Source organism: Saccostrea echinata, unplaced genomic scaffold (genome assembly GCF_033153115.1).
Source record: "Saccostrea echinata isolate AGI-Se365-2 ecotype Australia unplaced genomic scaffold, CSIRO_AGI_Sech_v1 ptg000006l, whole genome shotgun sequence".
Lineage (NCBI taxonomy): Eukaryota > Metazoa > Mollusca > Bivalvia > Ostreida > Ostreidae > Saccostrea > Saccostrea echinata.
In genome coordinates, this window is record NW_026889755.1 from 6,809,630 (window position 1) to 6,831,602 (window position 21,973).

Here is a 21,973-nt window from a genome sequence, read left to right on the forward strand (position 1 = left end):
GTAGTGTAGATTCAAGTTTGTTCAAATCAAGACCCCCACGGATAGGGCAGGGCCACAACAGTGGGTCAGAGTTTTTCATAGGAATATTTAGGTGAAATGGTTAAGGGGCATTCGAGTAAAATGCATTGAAGACCTGAAATAATGGAATGACCTAGCAACCCTTGGAATGGACGAGCCAAACCAAAGGGTATATAAGCCAAAGCTTTGGGAAAGTCAGGCATTCAAAAGCTAGCAGAACAAGTTGGATGCTGAATCAGCAATAGAGAAGTTAAGGTATACCATTCCTAATATCAACAGATTCAATAAAATTGAATACACGACAGATATGTAGGTGTTTAATACTCAGTATAGTTAGACATAATTCCCATTTATTACTATTAGCATGTAAGGGTGGGATGTGTCCTAATTTATGACATTGAATTTTGGTAAGGTTTATCTCCATCTGTTTTTATTTGAAAAATTCAATTATAAAAAACTTATCTGGTAAAAAAAATCGTTTTCAATTGTCATTCTCTTTTTAATGTTTTATGCATCTTTCCACCACAGTATTTATTAATATTCTTTTTATTTGAATATTTATTTTTAAAAGAAAAATCACTTGTCCCCTTACACAACAATGCAATCTTTGTTAATTAATTACTGCTTAGTTAATTACATTTTTTAAACTTTCTCTTGATAAATCCTTTTCTACTATAAAATGCTTTCACATAGGAAATATCTTTAAAATCTTCTTTTCAAGAACCACTAAGCCATTATTAGTCATATTTATATAGAAGCAACCCTCGGTATTGTAGAATCAAGTATGGTCAAATCATTGGGACACAACAGAGGGTCAATTAAGTTTTGCATAAGAAAAAATGTAGGAATCATCTTGAAAAAAATCTGCTCAAGAACAGCAAAGCCATGATTAGTCATATTATTATAGAAGCATCCTTTGGTAGTGTATATTCAAATTTGTTCAAATTTAGGGTGGGTAGTGTGGGGCCACAATGAGAGATCAGAGTTTTACATAGGAAAACATAGGATTGATTGATTGTTGTTTTACGTTCCGAACAAGAATTTTTCACTCATATAGAGACTTCACCTTATACATGTGAAGGGCTTCAAATTTATACCTTTACACGGCACTCATGGCCATTGAGCAGTGGGGGATCTTTATCGTGCTTACGCCTGCCGTGAGACGGGCCTCGGTCATTAAGGTCTCATCTGAAGGACCCGCAACTCTCACTTCAAAGTGCCGAGCGCTTTGCGGGGGAACAGTTGCTACCTATTTTTCATCGAGTTAGGTCAGTTGCGGCCGGGGCTCGAACCCTTACCTTCCGATCACGGAGCAAGCACTCTACAGAATGAGCTACCATGACGGTGGAAATCTTTAAAATTCTTCTTTTAAGAACAGCAAAGCCATGATTAGTGATATTGATATGGAAGAATCCTGAGGTAGTTTAAATTAAAGTTTGCCCCTCCCCCTCCCTCCTTTTCAATACTGAACTGATTACTGCTTCTTCCTAGCCAATGAGCTCAGGTGAGCGATGTGGCCCAGCCTCTTGTATTTAATACCACCCGGTAAATTAAAAAATTACAGTATAAAATTATTAATACCAGTGTCAAATTGTCCATTGCTCTTAATCACAACTCCTTTTATAAGGGGTCTAGAAGATGTATATCCATTGAAATCAGGCTTTATAACACCAAGAGATTTTGAAATAGTACTCAGATTTTAAAATACTCATAGACATGGATAAACGATCCTTCATTTTTTCCATATGTTTAACTCATGTAATTTATCCGTAAACATACCCCCCACCCCACCACCAGGAACAACAAGAGTTTTGGTATGAATTTGTTAAATAATAATTCAAAATGCTGTAAAAAGGAGAGGGGATGTTTTAAAAATATTTTCCGTTGATTTCTATAGTGAAAAAACACTTTTTTTTCAAAATCATAGAGCGTAGTTTCCGAATACTTCTGATTGTACTTTAATTCATTTTAATTTCTCCACAGCTTTTAAAAAAATAGTAAAATGGCGGTTTTTATATTCAATAGCACCTTTTGCTATTTTCGCAAGATGTTCTGGCAAATATTTTACATATTTGCTCCGTTTTATTTTTGTTGTAGCAGTAGATTCAACTTTTCAGTTTCTTCAATACACATACTTGTAATCCCGGCTAATCTGTAAAGGATTAGGCAATGAGGGAGAATTTGTTAGTTTATCCCAAGTTTTCCATTTTTATCCAGTTTGATATAGACTTGTTCTTAACTCTGTGAAGACTGAAAAATGAATTTAACACGAACAAAGAAACCTGAGTTTCATGTGTGTTTATTCAGAAATTATTTCTATAAATTTAGCAATCTGATTTCAATCAGCTGTTTGTTTTTGCTATGTTTACGACGTACGACGTGGTACTTTTGATATACTTTTTTTTCATCTTTTATTAATCATTAAAATAGAATAACTGCGTTATCTATCCTGTCGCTTTAATAAAATTGCACGTTTCCTTTCAAAATACACCAAGTACTAAAAAAAAGATTTTTTTTTTCATTTTTCAATAATAAATCTGAAGATTAGGAAAAATGACAATGATTGTATTTAATAATTTGATTAATTATTTCTACTACATGTAGGACTGACACAAAATTCGACAGGGATTTCTGATACAATGGGTGCACACAATCGGGGCGTTGGGTGAAAGACTATTACTGCATGTATATATCTCCCAAAGCTATGGAAAATTCCTTTTATTACATTTTGTTTATGGCTCAAAACGTGTCGTATATTAACTCTTCTTTACAAATAATTCATTTTTTTAAAATAAATTTGTTCCATATATCGAAAGAGCCAGTTTGTTTTACACTGAGCTCATGAACGATTTCATTGTGCATGTAAAACGTCAAATGACGTCATAGTGCATTTTGTGTAATTACTCATAAAAGTTCCAATATTCAACAACAAATATCTCTGTAAACAGATGTATGTACCTTATAATGTCCGGAATAAAAAATATAGGGCATATTCCTAGCTTTCAGGTTATGGCATTCATTTTTTATTTTATTGTGTTTGTAATTTAGATAAAGCCAACAGAAGATAGCACAAAATCAGTCATTTATGCGTAGTTTTATCAACTTCCTGCAACGATATGAATTCAAGTTTATGATAATTTCTCAACATCGCACAGAAAATTTTTGAGCAGAGAAAATGTTTAGTTTCTTCTCTAGTTTCAGAAAATATCAATTGTTTTGTTGTAACCCGAATATTTAGAAAACGCCAACAGTTAAATATCTGTGATGCTGAAAATGCGTCTCTGGGGGTTAAAGGGTTAAACCTTTTACTTACCGTTCATCTATGTACATAAACCGGTACATTCTTTCGAAGATTACCTCCGACTCAAGGTATAAAAATGCAACATGCATATTAAGCAGTTGTTCCTGGGCACAATATCTATGTACTGTATTGATCATAGAATTTGCGAAATGCGTACTTTAACAGGTTGGGCACAGTTCCTTTTTCGGGGAAGTATTACTATAAAACGGGATTATTCCTCTTTTCAGTAATAAAAACATTACTGTATAAGGGAATTTTCGTCATATTTTTAAAATAATGCCCCAAATCCGTTCATTAAATAAAAAGTGCATGAAAAATACAATGTGATGTGTTTAAACTTTATTAAACCAACCTCGCTGACAAAAAAATCGGTCCTTTAGTGCTGCAGACGAGAGTAAGATGAGATTTAATCGTACGAAATCATGAGTATTATTCAAACGGATGTGAATATTTCCCTTATAAGTTATATTATTATTTGTTCAAAAACGGAAAATTTATAGCTTGGTTTCGTGGAGGTGACATCTTTTGAATATGCATAGGAATTTAAACTCACGTGCAGCAGTAATCCACGACTTTTACTTTAATTTCCCCTGTTGATAAATGATACGAAAAGTATGGAATCTTATAAGGGCATTCATGCTAAAACCATCTTTGAAAGACTATGTTTTAAAATCTAATATTTCAAATAATTATTTTTATCTGTAAAAGAAGCTGTGGTAAAAAAAATTATTTTTACGATGTCTTTGAAAGAAATGATATAAAATTAAAATAGAACGAAAAATTTCTTGAACGAGTTAGCAAGTGCTGAACGTATTCAATCTCACAATTTTAACACAGATAAGCTTCCGTAAGAAATTTATATCGTAGAAAAATTTCATCACTCTTTTTCAGCATTTTGCAGCCATAAATATAGTAGTTTTGAGCATACATACACTTTATAGACTATAAATATTTACAGAATGTGAAAATATTTTTGCACTTAATCTTTTATTCAAAGCAATACGAGAATAGAGGGCAAACGAGTGAAAATTCCCGTATACAGTAATGTTTTTATTACTAAAAAAAGGAATAATCCCGTTTTATAGTAATACTTCCCCGAAAAAGGAACTGTGCCCAACCTGTTTAAGCGAGATTGTTGGTATCTTTAAGCTTGTATCAACAACTTTTCAGTTTAACCTCATTTAACAATCCTTAAAATTCATGCTGTATTCTTATTTATCGATTTAGGGGAAATTTTTATTGTCATTAAACATTGTAAGAAGTCAGGAAGTACATTTTTGTTCTTAGCTTGTCATATATGAGACATTAACAAAGAAAGTCATAAAATTTGTCTTCTGATTTGGGTTTTATTGGTTTTCGTGAATTGATCTATTGTGTAATGTAACGGTCTTGTCAAAGTTGGGAAGGTCTTGTAAAAGGTAAAGATAACAAATCGTGGTCAATCTCACAATTCCAGGAAGCGAAGATGACGTGCATAGGAGGAGTAAGCATCCCCTGTCGACCATTCACACCCGCCGTGAGCGAGCCGTATGTATTTATCAGATAGAGGGAGTACTCCGAAGTCAATTTTACATTGTTGTATAAAGGTAACCACTAACAAATGGTATGAAAGATGCCAGACAAAATACGATCCAGCGATGTCAAAGGAAACGCATATTTGAAAATTATGAAAGTCATCTCTCCTCTTGTGCTCTATACTCGTCAAATTTCTACTATAAAATGCCATTTTTAAAATTTTATAACCACCTGTCAATCCGCCAGAATGTCCAGCTTTGGGTTTTAAAGGGTCCTTCTTCTTGCCCTGTTCGCGATTCGTATTCTTTACTTGATTGACTGATTGTTGTTTAACGCCCCGTTCGAGATTTTTTTTCACTCATTTAGAGACGTCACCATATACCGGTGAAGGGCTTCAAATCTAGACCTTTACTCGGCACTGGAGCAGTGAAGGTTCTTTATCGTGCCAACGCCTTACCGTGACACGGGGCCTCGATTCTGAAGGTCTCATCCGAAAGACCCACATCTTTCACTTAAAAATGCCGAGTGTTTGGCAAAAGAACAGTTCCTACGTATTTTTTTTATCGACTTAGGTCAGTAACGGCCGCGATTTGAACACAGGACCTTCCGATCACGGAGCGAGCGTTCTACCGACTGAGCTACCGTGACGGTCTCTTTACTGGATTCGTGAGATTGATCAATATTCTCACTTCCCCTTTTATTTCGATTAAAAAGATTATTTATCTTAACCTCAAAAAGCATAGAATTTTAAAGCGCTGATTGTTAATGTAGACAAAGGTTCACATTTGGAAAGTAATTTCATTTTAAGTGGACTAATCTTGGTGTTATAGTAAAGTTGTATATACATTTAAATAGGTTAACCAAACAGGAAAATAAAAGCAAAAGAATTCACCAAAAAACTATCAAATGACAATATGCTAGGATCTTACGGGCTTGAAATATTCATTCATGGAGTAGTATTTATGTACTCGGTACACTGCTTCATTTCATTATTTCCATTCTTTTGACATGTACATTGAGATATATTAACGTATTACAATTCTCTATCTTTTCCGTTGAAATTTACATTCATTTTTCCCTACGTTTCCGTTTTTCTGTTTTAGCTAGCTCTATTACTTATACTGTTCTTCTAACCATTAGCTGAATCGTCTTCAGTGAGTAATAATGCGTTAGCCAGGGATTATAAGTTATCCCTTCAGCAAATATGGTGGTGTCTCCAGCTAAGTACAGACCGTTAGGGTTAGAACAATGACATTTATTATGCCACCATCCAGACTTGTACAAAGTCGCACAGTTGTTTCCATCAACATCGTTGTCTTGATCTTTCGTCGAGAACTTCATATTTTGTATGGGGTTGGTTGTTGCAGTAAAACAATCAGCTAGAAATAATAAATATATATAAAAAAAATCAATAAATAAAGAAATAATGCAATGAAGAGAGTTAAAATATAGAATATCTAAGAAAAAAGAAACAAAATCTTATCCAATATATTTAGAGGTGCGTGTATTTTATATTGTGATTTTCATTATTGTTTTAAGTTTTAGTTTTAAGAGAACTAGCATATTTTTTTTTAAATAACTTACCTACGTCCCCCGAGTACCCAGATAAGGACATCAGGTATTTTGAAGCCTCGTTACCGAGAGATATACTGCTGTATTTAACATAACGTGTCTGATTGTTGAAATCACTCATGTCCATCCGTAACTCGTATATTCCTTGACTCAGTAAGAGGTAGAGTTTTTCATTTCCTTAATTAACAATAGAATTATCCAAGTAAATACTATCAGGTGATTACAAATTAGGCTTCAAACCAAACACAAAACTCAGTGATAAGACAGGGTTTGCTAAATTGAAATTATGAAAAGGGATCATCAGGATTGTGTAGTTTTCCCATTTTTTTTTCTGGTTTTTATTCATCAATTATCAATTCTTTTTAGAAAAAAAGATACTTGTTGCTTTTTATATATCTTTAAGGTGTTCAAAATGTAACTATAAGAAACTCTAGAGAAGTAAGAGAACCATGGAAAATGTCATTAAGCCAATTATCTTTATAACGTGCAACTACTATTTTTCCAAAGAAGAACGTAATACTCAAAATATTTTTAAATATTCGTTGAATATTTTATTAGGGCTTTCCTTGAAATTTTTTAAAGTAACGTCTCTAATGAGTAAAAATATTTTTCAAAGGACGTTAACCCACAACGTTCAATCAATCCCTTAATTTTTTGTTTCATGTGTCAACATTTCCATGGCCAGTTCTCTGTGGAAAGCTGGAGAATGAGACTTTAATGGGCACCTTTCGCTATTGAGCAATAAAGGATATTTTTTGTTGTTGTCAGTATATTCTGCGAGAAGGGACCTCAATTTAATATCTTCGGTCTCCAGGTCCCTCAGTGGGATTTAATCTTCGATATAAGGATCGATCCCGTATGCCTAAAACCCCAGTCACATTTCCAAAAACGACCAATGTCCTACGGTTTTTGAGGCAAAAAATAGGATTCTTCGGGCGACAGTCGGCTGTTCATTGGCCTTTGTCTTGTCCCATTTTGACCTCATTTACGTCGGTCGACCAATTTTGTGTCTGTCGGGCCATGTTATAATTTTTTTCTGCGTCGTTGGCCTATTCCTTCAATTGAAGCAGTTGTTGAATAGTCGACGACCAACCTTCGATCATTGTCCGACCATCTGCAGACAGTTCTTTATGTCGTTCATCGGTCGGTCGACATTTAGAAATAGGGTTTTCGTAATGTCGGCCGACGGGGAAAATCAAACTGCGGCCTCGCGAACGATGGTTGGACGACTGTTGGCCATCGGCTTAAATGTGACCTACGTATAAGTCTTTTTCTCGTATTGTCGGCTGAAAAACATGATCGGCTGTCACTGGTATCGGGCAACGCAGAGCAGTCACATTGATTCATAGGAACACAGGTAATTTTCAAAAATTAAATAATTCTAAGTCGGCCAACAGTCGCCTGATCATCGTTCGGTAAGCCACAGTTTGATTTTCGTCGACATTTACGAAAACCCAATTCCTAAATTGATTAAACCGACTTATAGAACTGTCTGCTGATGGTCAGGCGATGGTTGAAGGTTGGTGAACGGACTATTCAACGACTGCTTCATTTGAAGTAATCAGCCAAAGAGGCAGAAAAAAATTATAACATGGCCCGACTTGCACAAAATTGGTCGACCGACGAGAAGAGGTCAAAATCGGGCAAGACAACGGTCGACAACCATCCGGCCGCCTGAAGAATCCTATTTTTGCCTCAAAAACCGTCGGCCCTTGGTCGTTTTTATAAAATGTGACTCGGGTTTTACTTTTCAACTCTACAAAGATACCCCCTGGTCATCATATCTAAGCTCACAGTTGTTGAAAAAAAAATAATGTGCCAGTCTTAATTTTTAATATTAATTTTATAATATTTTTATAAATACCAGTATATTATGATTATACATGTATCATGACGTTAAATCAATTCAAAGCATTTATTTCTATTCTTACGATGATTCGATACATCCAATTGAACTGGAAATAAAAGATACCATGAAGTCTGATACATCTGTAGCATACTTGGATGTCTTACTAGGGAAATACATTGATGGCAAACTAAACCTAGTGATAAACATGATGTCTTCAATTTTCTATCATCAACCTCTCTTACCTATTTAACTGAGAAAAATGCTGTCTCGGTACATTTTGTCGCCGATTATAATATGTACCGATAGACGACAATGTCCAGTGAGGGTAGCTACATGTACATATTGTCGCCGGCGATAATTTGTACAGAGCGACAATAAGTACCGTTATACAACTGTTCAAATTTCCTCAAAAAAAACTGCTTCCATGAACTCAATTCTTATACATACATGTCCAGCAGTTGTGCTATTAATAGGTTTTTTGATTTTCATTTTCACCCTTTGTGCCAAATGGGGGTCGAAAAATGGCGTTTTCAAGTTCCAATTTTGGCCTACTCAAATGCATTTTGTTAAATAAAATATTTCCCTAATTTTCTTTTTCTCAAGCAATAAAAATAACTTTATTGGCGTTTGTAAAGGTTTCGGTACAGATAAGTATCACTGCGTCCTGTTTTAAGGTCAAGTTATGACCTCTGAAAAGTTTACACAGAAAGGAACTTGTTTGCTCTTCAATAAGAAAAATATTAGCAAATGTAAAATGTGTATTTACATAACATGTTTAACTCATTTTTTTAGAAGCTTTATATATGTGTTACCTATTGAAGCAAAAAGAGAAATCAATTTAATGACATTTTTACTCATGAAAAAAAAAAGATTTCAAAAAACCTTAATGAAAGCAAATTTAATTAGTCTACTTTTCTTTTAAAACATGAATCTAATTTATAATAACTGTATTTATTTAAAGTTAAAAGATAATTGATTGGAAAATTTTAAAGGAAACTTGACCTTATTCCTTTGCTAATATCTTTTAATTATAAAATAAAGGGCTTGAAGACCCTGTTGCATTTACTCAATTCTCAAGAAATCTAATATTAATTTTGCAGTGAGTGTCATTTTTAGAATGAATAACAAGTAATTTACCAAACCAGAATTCAGCCGTGAGATTCCCAAATCCATCCTTGTATTCCGCCCAGGTTCTGTAGAAATCCTCAGATCCGTCAAGTCGACGTTGGAAAACCTGAACGAATAAATTAAAAATAAATGTAAGATATGTTAATGCGTGAGAGAAGTCATCAATTCATTAATCCAAATCTTTTGCTCTGATTATCTATGACGCGTATATTGATTTTATGCATATATTGGAAATTTCTTTCTTGTTAAACATTGATTTCAGTGTAATTGCTCTTCAAAAACCTTTACAATTAATCTGAATTTCCGCATGCAACTCTATGAAATGTTAATAAGAAAAAGTCATTCAAGTTCAACAGGATAATATTAAAATTAACAGTGACGGTTTGATTATTATAAAGTACACTGGATAAATTGTTTTGATACTGTACATAATTCAAAAAATCAAAACGTTACTTTATTTCGTGAACAAGTCGCCCGCGTGGCGCAATGGTAAAACGTCTGCTCTAGAGTCGCAGAGTAAGGAGTTAATCCTTACGCCGCGGGTTCGAATCCCACAGTGGGACGTGGAGACCAGTCCTTCGGATGGGACCGTATAAACAGTGGTCCCGTGTCGCAGTACATGTAGGTACTGGCACGAAAAAGATCCCTCACTGCTCAATGGCCCTAAGTGCTGAGTGTAGGTCAAAATTTGTAGCTCTCCACCGGCAAAAGGTGGCGTCTCCATATGTGTTAAAAATTTTCGAGAGGGACGTTAACAGCAAAACAAACAAACAAATAGTTTCTTGAACTATTAAGGCTTTTTTGACTTTAAAGTAATCAATCCACCTTCATCTCAACCTGGATCTACATGTATTGATAAAAATTAATTATATATATATACTGTCCAGCCTCCACCATCTGCCTCCATTTCACAAAAGGCGGTCACGTGACCTAAGACTGGGATACTTATTCTATATAGTCCACTTTGAGATGAGAGACTTTGTACTTCTGTGCAATCTTTAGTACCTTTTTTATCTGGAAATGAAAGATAAAAGTTTGGTTTCACTCCAAATTAATAACAACTACTAGTATAATGCTTTAGTGAATATTAACAAAGGAAATTGAATATTAGAAAGATAATCGATGGAAAAAGTAAGGGAATTTTTAGATGGAATGTCAGTTCTTTACTGTTGCTCTGAATTTAGTGAAATGAACATATTTAGTTTGAGCTATAAAATAGACAACCATTATCTTAAAAAACAAAGGAAAAGATATTTAAAAGGAAGTACATATAAATACTAAAATATTATTTTGTCTATATTGCTTATAAACTTAATCCAAACTAAATTATTTCACAGTTTTATTATCTACAGCTTTTGGTAAATAATGTTGTCCACAAATCGGAATTATAATGTTTACTTTTAGCAAATTAATGTTTTGGATTAAGTTAATTATGGTTTTCTTAATAATGAATTCACTTATCCGTCTGTGGAATTACTTTTAAGTAGTAGTCCTCATAAAACCTTACATACCATTGACGCAATATGTCTTCTCGCTTGAAAGAAATACACACTTCTCATTCGGCAAGCACGACAGGCATTCAACGTTGTCATTCACTGTCTAAAAGAGTTTTGTTAATACAGTGTAAACCCAATACAAAATTACAGATCTAGATGTTCCTCAAACGAATCCAATATCCCTTATGATTCTCCATTCCCTACAAGCTTCACTGAATTAGGCAATGCATTTGTAATATAGATGGACACTATTTTTAAGGGTATTTAATTGGAAAACTTCTCCGCAAATCAAATTTCAGCGCATGTGCTTGCACATGTTTTCTTCATTTTTCACTAAATTTTCTTTTAATGTCTCACAATATATACATTTGTGTAAAATATCAAAGAATTTCATTGAAAAATAAAAGATACTTAACAATTTAAGTATTAGCCAATCAGAATCCAGCACACGCGCAGGCATGACGTTGCATTCAATTTTGATAGTATCATAATGTAGAAGCCCAAGGTGCCCATCTATATTATAAATTTCATCATGTTTTGTTGTAAACCAAGGAAGTGTAGCATTTAAAGTTTCAGCCAATCAGATTGCAGCACACCTGCATGCGCCTGTTTTCAAGAAATTTCCTAAATAATATGTTGTAGAACCTAATAATATATACCTATATTATATATAAACTTCAAAGTATTTCGTCAAAAACATGGAAGATATTAAGATATTTGTATCAACCATGCAGAGCGAAGCGCACGTGCATGCGCGTGGGTTCATGCCAATTTGACTATGTAATCTTGTCCACAATACCAAAGTATCTTTATATTCTGAGTGGCAAAGCAATTCATCAAGAAATATAAAAGTTATGACTATATTAAGTATATCAGTCATTTCACTCATTGCACGCGCAAAATGATCTTCGTTCCGGACATCTAAAAACAAACAGATGGATCAAAATATTGGATAATTTTTAAGCATTGACTTAGCATCTATACATCAAAACACTTTAAATTTACCAAGGGCTTGAATTTTGAATTTTACATAAATTATGTTATTAGTTGCATCCGATATGTTCATTGTATGTTTTAGAAATACACGGAATGAAAACCTTATTAACGTTTCATTATTTTCTTTTACTTACTTCATCGAGTTTAATTCTGAGGTACTTTGAGGAAGGCTCCATCTCCTCAGTAGAGGATACGATTTCACACTGTAGATTTTCCTTCTTATAACTGATTCCTTTACACAGAGTAGCTCTGGTTTGACATTCTTTAATACATTGCTTCTGACCGATTATCTTCATCACTAAAACTACAGGACCAGCATATCTTTCCTCATGTATCCAATCTAGACAAGAAGCCTTGTGGAAAAGCAGGACACCCAGTAATAGTATAATATTCTTATTCATAGTGTCTGAAGATACCTGCTAATTACGGCTTCCAATTAAAATAATGAAGTATTTATCCTACTAAAAATCAGTGTCTCGGGTATTAATGAAGTCCTTCATTAATAAACAGTGTCTAAAATTATATTTCGTTATCCGCGAGAGCAATACACTAACACTTAAATTAGCAGATAATTAGCAGATATTCCTGAGGGAATTAATGTTGCTTGCTTTTCTTTTACCTTTTGTTATTAACTTTGTAGGCGTGCCATATCTGTTTTCTCATATCAATTATTTTTAACTACTTTATTGATTAAAACATTCAAATATCACTTGGTTGATTGATTTTTTTTGTATTTTTTCCTAGGTTGGAAGACAAGGTCGATTGGCCTTACAAAAACAGCATCGAGATCAACTTATTGACCATTATTTGTTGAAAGGAATAAGAATTTTGCTTTTAAGTAATTAATTACTTTATTTTAAGTATATTAAGTAATTAATAAACATTGTCATACATTCCTACATTTATATTTCTCTTATTTATGATCTGTTTACTATTATGAGAATTAAATTTTACGTCACATAAAGTAAAAAAAAAAAAAAATTAAAATGCTGCTGAAATGGCGTTCACACGACAGTTATTGCGAAGTAAATTAATGCATTTTCAATTTAATGGAACTTATAATAAAAAAAAAATAATATCCAATGTTTACTTCTTAAGTGATAAACATATTTTTAAAATACATTTTTCACTTAAAAAGATCTAATTACCGACACTTTGCATCGGACAAAATCTGACTAATGCACATTAGTCTTAATTCAATTTGAATTAGCTTTCACACATAGTAAAAACGATTAAATTTATTCAGATCAAATTATGATGTAAATGTGGTATAAATTATAATACGCAAGAACTTGTGTTAGAGTTAAACTCTCCATGTGAATAGCGCATGCACACACGTCAAGTCTTACTGATTGTTGATGAACTTTATTTCACCATCTGACGTTACTGAGAAATAATACTGTCACAATCGATTCTGGATCAGGATATAATACATACAGTATGGTAGTAAGTTAATCTAACTCTGTTTGGTCGTGAGTTAACTAACAAATAACGCAGTTTAAAATTGTCCTTCTAGATTTTTCTTTTTAATAAGGAAGAATAATTATGTTTAAAAAATATTTAAACTTGAAAATAAAAAGCTCAAAAGATAAGAGTAAAGAACAAGGTTCACTTAAGGCCTTTTTTATTTGGCTTGGTTTTAGTTGACAATGCATTAAATATCATTTAGACCTTTGATGACTGCGTATCTATCAAAAATGACATACTTTTCTGGTGTAGTAGATTTCACTTTTGGCTTTCCATAATATTAAAGGTATTCAGATTAATACAGCTCTATCGAGAGATATATTTTGGCTATCGGTGTTCTATTATCAGTCAAGCATGAAAAGTATCTATTGGTCACTTTCACTTCTTTTATTCTTTTGGCTATTTAAATCATGACAAACCTTTATATTATCAGTAGTGTATCTACTCATTGACTAGGTCTAGGGTTGACACCTTTTCCACCTGAATCAGTTATTACATGTTTTTTTTTTAATTGCTTGTTTTTTTTTTTTTGTTTTTTTTTTATAATAAATTGTTGAAACTTTACAAGTTGTTTTATTTAGGGAAAGTTAATCTTGGTCCAGAACAATAATATTTCGGAACGAACCTGGGTAAAAGTGAAAATATTTTAGAGTGTGAAATACAACTCCTACACTGGCTAGCCAATGCATTATGACGTCATGAAATGCGTCATTTTCCTCATATCGTGAAAAATTCTACAAAACAGATAATTTTTAAAGCTATATTTCGATATAAAAGAAAGAGCGTAACCTCTGATCTTAAATATGCAAATATAAAATGATAGAACTATTTCTGAGGATTACAAAACCTGTTTTATTTTTAAGATCAGAGGGTGCGCTCATATTATTTCTCTTCTGTGAAAGTACTCAAATATACTTGTTTTCCTTAGAATTCAAGAACATTGCAATTTCATGAGCCCTGTTTTCCAAGACCTTGGCTATACGGAGAAAATTTTTAATAGGAAATGAAAACACTAAGTCTCTACTTGATCTTGATCTTTGAAATGGAACATAAAGTGTAAGTCAATAAATTGGTATATCTACAGGGCCATTTTATGCATAAAGTGAACCTAGCTATTTTAATAAAGTATGTTTTATTGATTCAGATTTATATTGATTTATTGTTTTTATGTCACATGTGACACCACTGGAAACTGTTTAGTGAAGATAAGGTTAATGAAAAATATGTAAATCGTATTGGACCTTGTTAATGAGTTTATACATATAAGGCCTACAAAAATAACTGTAACTCAAAAGTGAGTCCCAGCAAACTTCTCTCTGTATCGCAAACCATCATTGCCATTCAAGTAAAGAACATCAGCAAGTTGATCATGGTCATCATCTTCTAGTTTCGGACAAGCAATGTTGTGCTCTTGTGTGTTATGTAAAATAGCACAGGCCAAAATAACGTTGCATGCTTTTTGGAACATGGAACTGCCTCTTCAACTGGCCTATTCCTCTTTCCACTATACAGATCTTGTTTTCTTGTGAGCTCTGTTAAATCAGTTTGTAAGTAACTGCATAAATTGATATTTGAAATGAAAATTATAATTTGTAAATGAAAAAAAAATTAATGAATAAAAAGTAAATGAAGAACAAATTACTCAAAATATTCGAAGCCATTTTTTTTAAGTGGATCCTTTTTGGATAAGTTATTACAAAGCTGTTTTGAAAATAATTTGTAGCTGTAGTTTATTAAACAATTTTTTAAAAATAAAATAAATAAATATATCTTGTAAGATGGAATAAAGAATGTTTCAAAAAAGTTTTTAAAAAACAGTCATAAAAATAATACTAAAAATTAAAATTTAAGAGCATTTGTTCATCCCCCCCCCCCCCCACGGCTGAAACTTTTGGATTCGCCCGCTAGGGTGCTTCTATTCTGATCTACTTTACACCTACCCGGTTTTACGAAGTGAAAGTAGCCGAGTTGTTAACTATACTTGTTTACCTTCAAAAAGGTGGAAAAGTGGAAATGTATTAAAGATGACAAACTTTACTTGTACTTTAACTGGGATCCCTGGTTTGGTCTCAGGAAAGGGGTCATCAGCCAACGTTTCGAGGGGTATCCGCTGTCTCCTAGTAAGTGTTTGTGGACAGGGAGATGGGTCTGCTCAAGTAAGACCACTTTCGTTTAAGATACGCAAATCATGTGTTGACTCTGGCCATTTGGTAACGATATAAGTTATTTTATAATTTGCATCAAAAACATCTTTGATGTTATGCTTGTGGTAATAGTATCTGTTGAAAACTCGTTCTAGTACTCATGTGATACTCAACGCCTGGAGAACCCGTAATTGCAAAAAATGACTATATTTCTTTGTATGTCTGCTGCGCTGGTAGGGAAATTTACAAAGCGGCTGATTATTGCAGGGGGGGGGGGGTAAAACTTGTCAGTATTATGGAAATAGCCCGAGAGACGGTTGGTTGGGAAACACCCATGTCTCGCCGTTGCATAGCTGTATTTTCCAGTAGCTAAGTACCTCAAAGTGAGAAGAACGTTTTAAAGAGAGGATAATGTATGCTTTCTTTTGAACCATTAGGTATTTTGGTTATGAACAAGAGACTCCTCAAAAAGAATTCCTCCTTAATCCAGAAGAAACGTTCAAGTTCAAAATAGTGTATTCTTGAAAACAAACTTTTCATTTTCTAAAGTTTCTTCTGTGAACTATATTGACAGCAATTTTACTTGCGAACTGAAGAAATTCTTTGCACTAAGACTGCTGCAGAGTTCACTTATTTTTAAGAATTTTCTAAGAATAAACGCGGGTATGTTAAGGAAGCATATAAGTCAATTCTCTGGAAATTTAGACTTTTTAAAGAAAATTAAGTTTGATAATTTACCAAAACCGCTGATAAATGTAAACTATTATTATCTATTGCATAAAGATAAAAGAGTGTCTAACGCAAAGACGTGCACCACCACCACGGCATCACGTGACTTCTATTAATAGCGAAATTTTCCTTAGTAAAAAAGCTAACAGAACAACAATACCCCGAAGTGTAATAATTTCTTTGAGTAAATAATATATTTGGAAAACATCTATTTTGCCTAAAAAGTGCTGCTAGAATCCCACTGTCCCGTCAGTAAAATAATAATTCCACACATTCGCACGAAACCTTACCCGATGTTTTGAATTTTATACATATAAACCGAGATTTTTCGTAAAACCATGCTTAACTCGGGATTCTAGCAGCACTTTCCAAGTATTTTAGGAGGCAAACTTTCCATCTGTACAAATCTTATGTTTTGAAATATGCAGCTTATTGTTGTTCTGCTGCATTATTTTTGTTACAAATGACAGAGGAAAGGCCGACCGGGATACGTATATATCTGACTGTCTTCGAAGAGAATACAATCGATGAAAATAAATTAGCATACCTGTTTTAGTAACTGAACTCCATATGAATTTCACAAAATATTCAGGATATTTGCTTCTAAACTCCATTTTACGTATCTTTGTACATGCCGTCTTAGCCAAATTCTCTTTACACGACATGATCAATTCCCAAGTTACTTGAAGTACACATATGACGTCATCGGTGGTAGATTTTAATCAAAATGACAGATACAGCATAACAAAATAAAAACATTTTATTTTTGTAAATGTTTACACGTTTTTATTCATTTTCTAGAGTTAAATTACATCTCTAAATACGAATATTACGAAAACTTGCATTCTAAAATTGACGTCATCTCGCCTACTATGACGTCATAATGTAGCACTGACTAAGTCAAGGTAGAATATTTTGTGTGCTTCCTTATTACCCCTGCGAAGTTGTTTTATGAATAAAACTTAAGACAAAAATGCATTCTTAGTATTACTTAAGTTCTTTATTGGTTTAAGAAATTTCTTTCACCGAATTACATTTTAAGAATGTTTATGGATCCCGCTTCAGGTTTGTTAGAAACATGCCTAACTCTCCCAGGATGCAGGATAGGACGACTAAGGAGCCAAGTGGTTCATAGAAAGACAACGTTTTCAGCAACAACTTGTAAAAGCTTACAACACCACGAATTGTATATCTCATATGCAAATAAGATATTGTTTGGCCTCTTTGGTAGGAATGGTATTTTAAATGGGATATATTTTACCTAAAAATGTTAAAGGATAACTTTTGCACTACTATATTGTTAAACGTTTAACATCTCCATGTACATAAGAATTAATCGTACTCAGAAAATGGCCCAATAAACATGGTGTTGTCACGATGGGATCCGGAGTCAAATATTAACGTAAAATTTTAGATCAATAGGTAATACATATACTATGAAGGAAGTATTTAATTTGTCAGCCCAAAGTATAAATAAAAGCTCCATCATCCTACTCGGAATTGAACTTAATGCATATCAAATGTTACCTTCCCCTGTGATTGTAGATAGAAATTGAAGACATTTATCTTTGGTCAATTATATGCATCCAATTTACAGCTTGATTACCTCCAAAACTTCTCCAATGACTTAAGTTACACCGGTGAATACAATGAAATTTTCCAAGTGGTGCGCGTGCACACTACATTTTAACAAGTTTCACATAGACTGGACTGTTGATGAGTCTACTTAAAGCTGAACATGACTCATAAATAGGCATACGCCATTTTCGACATCACTATCTACAATATCAGCACCGGTGTATACTCTTAGCATTCGTTACACATGACTGCTTTATTGTCACGGGTATCGGCGTGGAATGGCGACCTGTGTTCGTGCTTGTTATCTTGCAATACCTTTGTTTACATTTTATTGCAGTTTTGTTTGTATACTGCACTGACCTGCATGTGCAAATGTTGCAAGTTTCTTTGTTATCTTACTCTCCTGGGGGTCGTAACATAAAGCTTGCTAAGTTTTTGACTTAAGTAGGGTCGTAAGTATGTTTTAGGTGCAATCTTAAGACCTGCCTAAGTACTACTTAAGTATGTCTTAAACCGTAACATAAAACGGATTTAGCTATGTATTACCTAAGTCAAACTTATGTTCAAATTATGTTTTATTAATCATCTTAGTTTTTTCAATTTATTTATATATATATTTGTAAAAATGATTTAGTTACATTTTTAATCACATGCATATTAAAGTTGACGTCCTTACCTATCGGTTTTAGCTAGGTCAGATTAGATTTCGTATTTACGCAGGTAGGTTAAGGCTTCCCGAAGAATATCACAGTGCACTCTGTGCCTTCACATCTCTGAACTACCAAAATATGACGTCATAATGGAAAATGACGTCAAGTCACTGCAAACTAAAGGTGCTATGACGGGGAGAGTGTCATGACCTTTACACTTTATTTCAAACTGCATATAAAATGCAAGATAGCTATTGCAAAATCCACGGGTCGTTAAAGGTTTTTTAAGTCTTATATGTCCGAATATTTTAAAAATACACCGCTTACCTACCCTTGATTGAAATTCAGCATGTCAAAAATGCTTATAAAAAATAAAATTTTGAAATGTACTCTGTTTTATACCCGTGGTTGTAGGTAGAAATTATTTTGTGTGTATAAAAGAGTCTGGCGCAGGTGATTAATGAGGATTAATCTGAGAATTTTTGTGGAATCTGCAAGGAGAGGTTGTTCTCTAACTGAATCTTGCTTGGGAAAAATGTGTGTTGGCTTTGTTTTAATACAGATTACGATATTGTGTGGAAAATACCCTCAAATTTGTAGGTAAGTTGAATTTCTCAGGAAATATTTTGTACCCAAGTAAGACTATGACTTTTCCCAAGCACATTTCGGATACACAAGGGCACGATGAGTTTATTTATATAACAAAATGTTAATAATTATTGTGTTAATCAGCTGCGCCGAGGCGATTTATATGAAACACTTAAAAAAATTATAATTGACCGTCACGTGATCAACATAGTCATGTGATATCATAACAAATATGTTAATATATAGCCGAGGAAATCCTGTATGTAAATTGGAAGTACTAAAGTTCAATACTTATAAATTAAAACAAAAACCGACCTCGCAATGACATATTATGTTTGAGCGCATTTTAAAGTTTCGGGAAGCCTTAACATAGCTGCGTATTTACAGTCAATTCTGTTTAAATAATTTTGAATATTTGAAATCAAATATTGCACGGTCACAAAGTGGCACTAGTGGTTCATTGTAATGTTCACTTGCTTTCAAATTGTCATTCTCGCAGACATGGCACGATAACCGAACGTCTACGTACTTGAAATTGAAACTCTTAATAAAAAAGTAGAAAAGAATTGTTTTAAGGTCAGACGATACGTTCCTCAAATATCTGTTTTGTATATCTTCATAAATTACGAAAAATATTCAAAATATTAAAATATTCAAAATTATAATCACCTTGAGATTTCTAATCTGGTTTCTAATTGTCTTTAAAAACTCAAACCACTAAAAATTTAATATTGGCAAATTAAGTTATTTCCAAAAGGATTACATAGGAAACATCATCCTCTGGTATCTTACACAAATGCCTGGTAAGGTACCTTAATTTTTTTGTGAGGAAACTTATCAAAGTAGCAGTACTTCAATGACAAAATCTTGGGAAAAAATATATTATTGAGGAACGTATCGTCTGTCCTTAAGAAAACAATTTTTCGTATATCTCCAACTTATCAACAACTCTCTCTCTCTCCCTCGAGAGAGAGAGGGGAAAAGAGAGTTAACGGTAGTGAACCCCTGTCTGAATCCTCGCTTGTTGCGTTCTACTTTCAATCTAATTTACAGAAAGTCTTTATTAAATAGTTTTTCTACTCATCACCCTTTACTTCACCTACAAGTTTTAAAACCATTTCATCTCATTTTTTTCTCAGTGAACAAACAAATCCATGATTACTGTATACAACTTACTTATAATGATTAGTGTTTATAACCTAGGTCCCACTAATGTTTCAAACGTATCCCAAAAAAATATTTTGCATTTACATGTATGTCATTTAGAGAGTGATATTGGAATAAGTGATGTATACACCTCCCTCCCCCCCCCCCCCCCCCGGTGCGAAAAACTAAACTTCTTATACCAGTATATTAAATAGAGAAAATTATCTTTTAATGCATAATATTAATAAAGGAATGTTTTAACATAGTAAGTCAATCTTGAATAGTTCTAAATATGTATTTAAGAAAGTTAAGACTTACTTAAGTCACCTCTACCGGCCGCCTAAGTTTTGCTAAGATTGTCAAATCTTAGCACGCTTCTAGTTACGGTCTTAAGTTTAAGACTGTACTTAAGTCCTATTTAAGCATGGTCTTAGACTAAAGTACCCTTTATGTTACGACCCCCTGCATTAGAAGAAGTACACAGTTATTTTTTACTGTATAGCATACGTCCGTCTACACCGGTGACGATTGATTACACTGAACAACGACTAAGTCGGCGGCTTTATATAGGGGTCCTCAGATATAGCGACAGGCCATTCAAATATGGCAGACAAATTCCCTTTACGAATCGTGTTCAGCTTTAATCGTTGAAATCCTGCTATGGGACCGATAGAGAAAAATGACTGCTTGTACATGTATTTGTGTAGCTTTGAACCATCTTTGCTTTAGCTTTGCTTTACTGCTGAAGGAATATAAATATACAAAACATCATTGTTCTGTCATATAGTCATAAAAACAAAATAACTTAAAGAAGATGGGCGTTTTTGGCGTGAGATTTGCAGGGTTCATGTGTACGAAACTTTTATCAGGTTGGGCACACCCCACCAAATGGTCATTTATCCCCCGTTTAGTGGACAATCTCCCATATCGGAGACGAATTTTACTGACCATTTGGGAGAGAAAAATGGTTGTGTTCAATTCCATAGAATGGCGTGGAATGGCGCATAATTTTAAACCACGTGGAATAAAATATAGATATTTATCGGTGTTTTGAGTGAAAAAAATCGGAAATTCAACGTGTAATTTTTTGCGCAGAGTCGTTCAAAAATTTGAAAAAAAATGTCACGTATGTAAACAAGTGCAACGTTTCTCCGTTTTTACTTAAAAAGAAACTTTCCTCCTTCTTCTACGATGCTGCACCTGTCAATCATGTTCTTTACTTTCTATTTCGATTATCCGGGCAACCAATCAAATAATGCAAACCAATAAAAACGATGATCTTTTTTTTAACCTGGTCAAAAGTCGGATTTTACTACGGAGGCACATTAGTGTCAATTTTCAATTAGAAAATCAAAAGAAAAATAAGTTTTCGCCTTTATTTCATTTTATTTTGTATGCAATAGCTTTGTTCTCTATAAAAATAGTAAATGAAGTTAGATTATGATATAATTATTGTTTTACTACGATGTACTTCGAACGAATACAAGAATAATTGCAAAAGTCACTTTGTAAATCTTTTATTGAAAATTATTCATCAAGTATATTAAATTCATCAGTAATATACATATTATACCACAGAAAGGTCGTATGGAATATGCAACTTCATCCTAAAAGAAAAATAACAACAGATATTACGTTCAAGTATAGAAAAATATAACTTTTTAGCAGTAAGTGCCCACCATACCAGTAAAGTAATGAGGAGCTCGTGTTTAACGGGATTTTATGGAAATAAATATTGACGAAGATCCAAAAAGTGATTGAAACTTAACTTATCAAGAGTTCAACCACTGGATAAA

The 21,973-nt window shown here is 33.4% G+C and overlaps 1 protein-coding gene across 1 annotated transcript in view; it reads right to left on the minus strand.

The window, feature by feature from the left end:
- Positions 1-5,819: 5,819 nt before the first annotated feature.
- LOC133180310 (angiopoietin-2-like) overlaps positions 5,820-21,973 on the minus strand; it is a 36,357-nt gene continuing 20,203 nt past the window's right edge. The window contains exons 7-13 of the mRNA XM_061314857.1: positions 12,010-12,228; positions 10,895-10,982; positions 10,608-10,613; positions 10,264-10,397; positions 9,393-9,489; positions 6,419-6,583; positions 5,820-6,213 (exon numbers count right to left, since the gene is read on the minus strand). Of these exons, the coding sequence (XP_061170841.1) occupies positions 5,951-6,213; positions 6,419-6,583; positions 9,393-9,489; positions 10,264-10,397; positions 10,608-10,613; positions 10,895-10,982; positions 12,010-12,228 (972 nt within the window). The 3' untranslated portion in view covers positions 5,820-5,950. The remainder of the gene's footprint in view (positions 6,214-6,418; positions 6,584-9,392; positions 9,490-10,263; positions 10,398-10,607; positions 10,614-10,894; positions 10,983-12,009; positions 12,229-21,973) is intronic.